The sequence below is a fragment of the Branchiostoma floridae genome, chromosome 2 (assembly GCF_000003815.2).
Source record: "Branchiostoma floridae strain S238N-H82 chromosome 2, Bfl_VNyyK, whole genome shotgun sequence".
In the NCBI taxonomy this organism is placed as follows: domain Eukaryota; kingdom Metazoa; phylum Chordata; class Leptocardii; order Amphioxiformes; family Branchiostomatidae; genus Branchiostoma; species Branchiostoma floridae.
The window spans coordinates 7433443-7435687 of NC_049980.1; the positions used below are offsets into that span (position 1 = coordinate 7433443).

At 43.0% G+C, this 2245-nt stretch overlaps 1 protein-coding gene across 1 annotated transcript in view; it reads left to right on the top strand.

Annotated features, from left to right (window-relative positions):
- The first annotated feature begins 1285 nt into the window (after window positions 1–1285).
- Window positions 1286–2245, top strand: part of LOC118432362 (prokineticin receptor 2-like) — a 2029-nt gene continuing 1069 nt past the window's right edge. Inside the window, exons 1-2 of the mRNA XM_035843900.1 lie at window positions 1286–1752; window positions 2072–2243. Coding sequence (XP_035699793.1) covers window positions 1289–1752; window positions 2072–2243 — 636 coding nt within the window. The 5' untranslated portion in view covers window positions 1286–1288. The remainder of the gene's footprint in view (window positions 1753–2071; window positions 2244–2245) is intronic.

A 2245-nucleotide genomic window follows, 5' to 3' on the forward strand; every position in this document is an offset into this window, starting at 1 on the left:
GGTTGCGATACCGTTGTCTACTTTGAATTACGATATTATGTTTTTAGCAGGACCAGAGAGACAAAATAATTTACACAGAAGAAGTGGCAAAGGTAAGCTGTAACAGCAACATGTAACTGGAGAAAATGATGCGTTGATCATTTGCCAAATTAGCATTGCTTGAGAAATTGCAGTAAACAAATTATGCCAATGGATGTTAGATGTTAGGTACGACCGGTGTCCGTCACTGTAAATTCCACAGCTATTCACAGCGCTACACATGTCCCCGCGTGCCACAGACAGGTGGTCAATTAACTCAATTTTGGAGGATAACCAATCAGGGTAGTTATAGTTCTAGGGCTGCCGCATCAAGCATTTGAGAAACTGGCTCATATCAAAGATCATCGCAACCCCTAAAAATACATGCCTAAAAGGTCTGCGAGGAAGGCTAACGCAGTGCTCAAGGACGTTATATGTGCCATATGTCACGTAGAAACAAACCACAACCCTGCATGTACTATTATTACTATATATGTCCCGTGTCCCACTTTTGGAGTGAAACATGAATACCGTGTGCCTGCTGTTTCCTTGTAGACCTATGATAACCTGTGCACCTGGTACAACACAGCCTGCTCTTTACAAATGATGACAATTTTATTGAAAGTTTTCATAGAGCAAACGCACAACCCGTATAACTCGCACGTGTACGGGCCGAATGCTTCACTATATAAACATGTAAGGAGTGCCTTGTTTATGAAAAGGGGGACCGATTCTGCTAGAACAACTGATCAAGGTACGTTAGATGCTGTTGTGGATGGTGATTCTCAAAATGCTAACTAAAGCGTAGATTGATCTGTTTTCTACTGACTAAATCTGCCATTCGCAAAACGTTGCAATCTACGTTTTATTTACTGATATTGCAGAAAACCTTTATTCACCTGGGTTTATCCATTTGAAAAATGCTTACAGTTTACGGGTTGCTTTGTAATCTGTGGGGCTATTCCATCTAGTGCCTCTATCCTTTTTGTCTTGCATAAAATATTGCATGCCCCTCTTTGTTTATGGTGCAATGTATCAAGAACAAAATAGAATCTATCGTTCGGTAAACCAAACTCATGATGTCAAGTACTGTCCATGTCACATATACATGTATGTTCCTTATGTATCTACCCAAGCAGACTAACGTTAGTAGTCCACATCTTTGCGATTAGCCTTCTTCAAGCACTAACTTGCAATATATTGTATTTTTATTAACTTTCTTTGCTTGACAATCGCCGTCTATCCCCCCCCCCCCCCCCAGACTATTATCATGAATGGAAACAGCACGGACATTGACCTCCAAGACTACCTTTACGGTAACCCGTACGACCACCTGTATGCATATGATGACATTTTAGATTACCTCTACCCATCCGGACAACATGAAAATGGACTGGACGCAGCTAGTAACCAGCCTGCTTCTCTCTCGTTCCGTGTGGCTCTTGGAGCAGTGTATATTCTCATCATTGTAGTGTGTGGTGTTGGAAACCTGGTGTTCTTGGTGATCGTAGGACGGTACAAGAAAGCACGGACTAAGACAAACTTGCTGATTGCAAATCTCGCGCTTTCCGACTTTGTCGTCGCCATTTTGTGTATCCCCTTCAGTTTGGACTACTACGTCATCAATGACAGGGATTGGAGGTACGGAGAGGAGGTCTGCACGCTGGTCAACTATGTAAAGATGGTGTCGCTACACGTGTCGACCAACGCTCTCGTGGTCATTGGGATTGACAGGTACATGTAACAAGACGTGTCCGTGGTCCCCTTTATGTCAGAGTCACAATATTCTAAAACGACGTCCAGCTGGAACATTTCTATTCACAACTTGAAAGATCAAATAAAAGTAAGTCACAGACTTGCAAAAACGCCAACCTTTGAGACTACATTGTTCTGTAGTGTCCCAAGAAGGTTTGTTACAGCTAACGTTACCTAGCACATGTAAAACCGATTTTTGGCAAAAAATCACCTCACTCTCTTTACGACTGGCTTGCCAATAAAAAAGAATATCGGATGCAATATGGTTATTAAGTTATAATATCTCTTGTTATTCCAGATACATAACTATAGTCCGTCATCGGTGGCGGCGGTTGGGAAGAACCAGCGCCATCTTGGTGTCCCTCGGTGTCTGGATCGCCTCCTTTCTCATCGCCATCCCTTCGGCTATGTTCTCTATGGTACAGCCGGCCTTCCATCGCAACAATGCTTTCTGTGGGGTGGTGTGGAACGC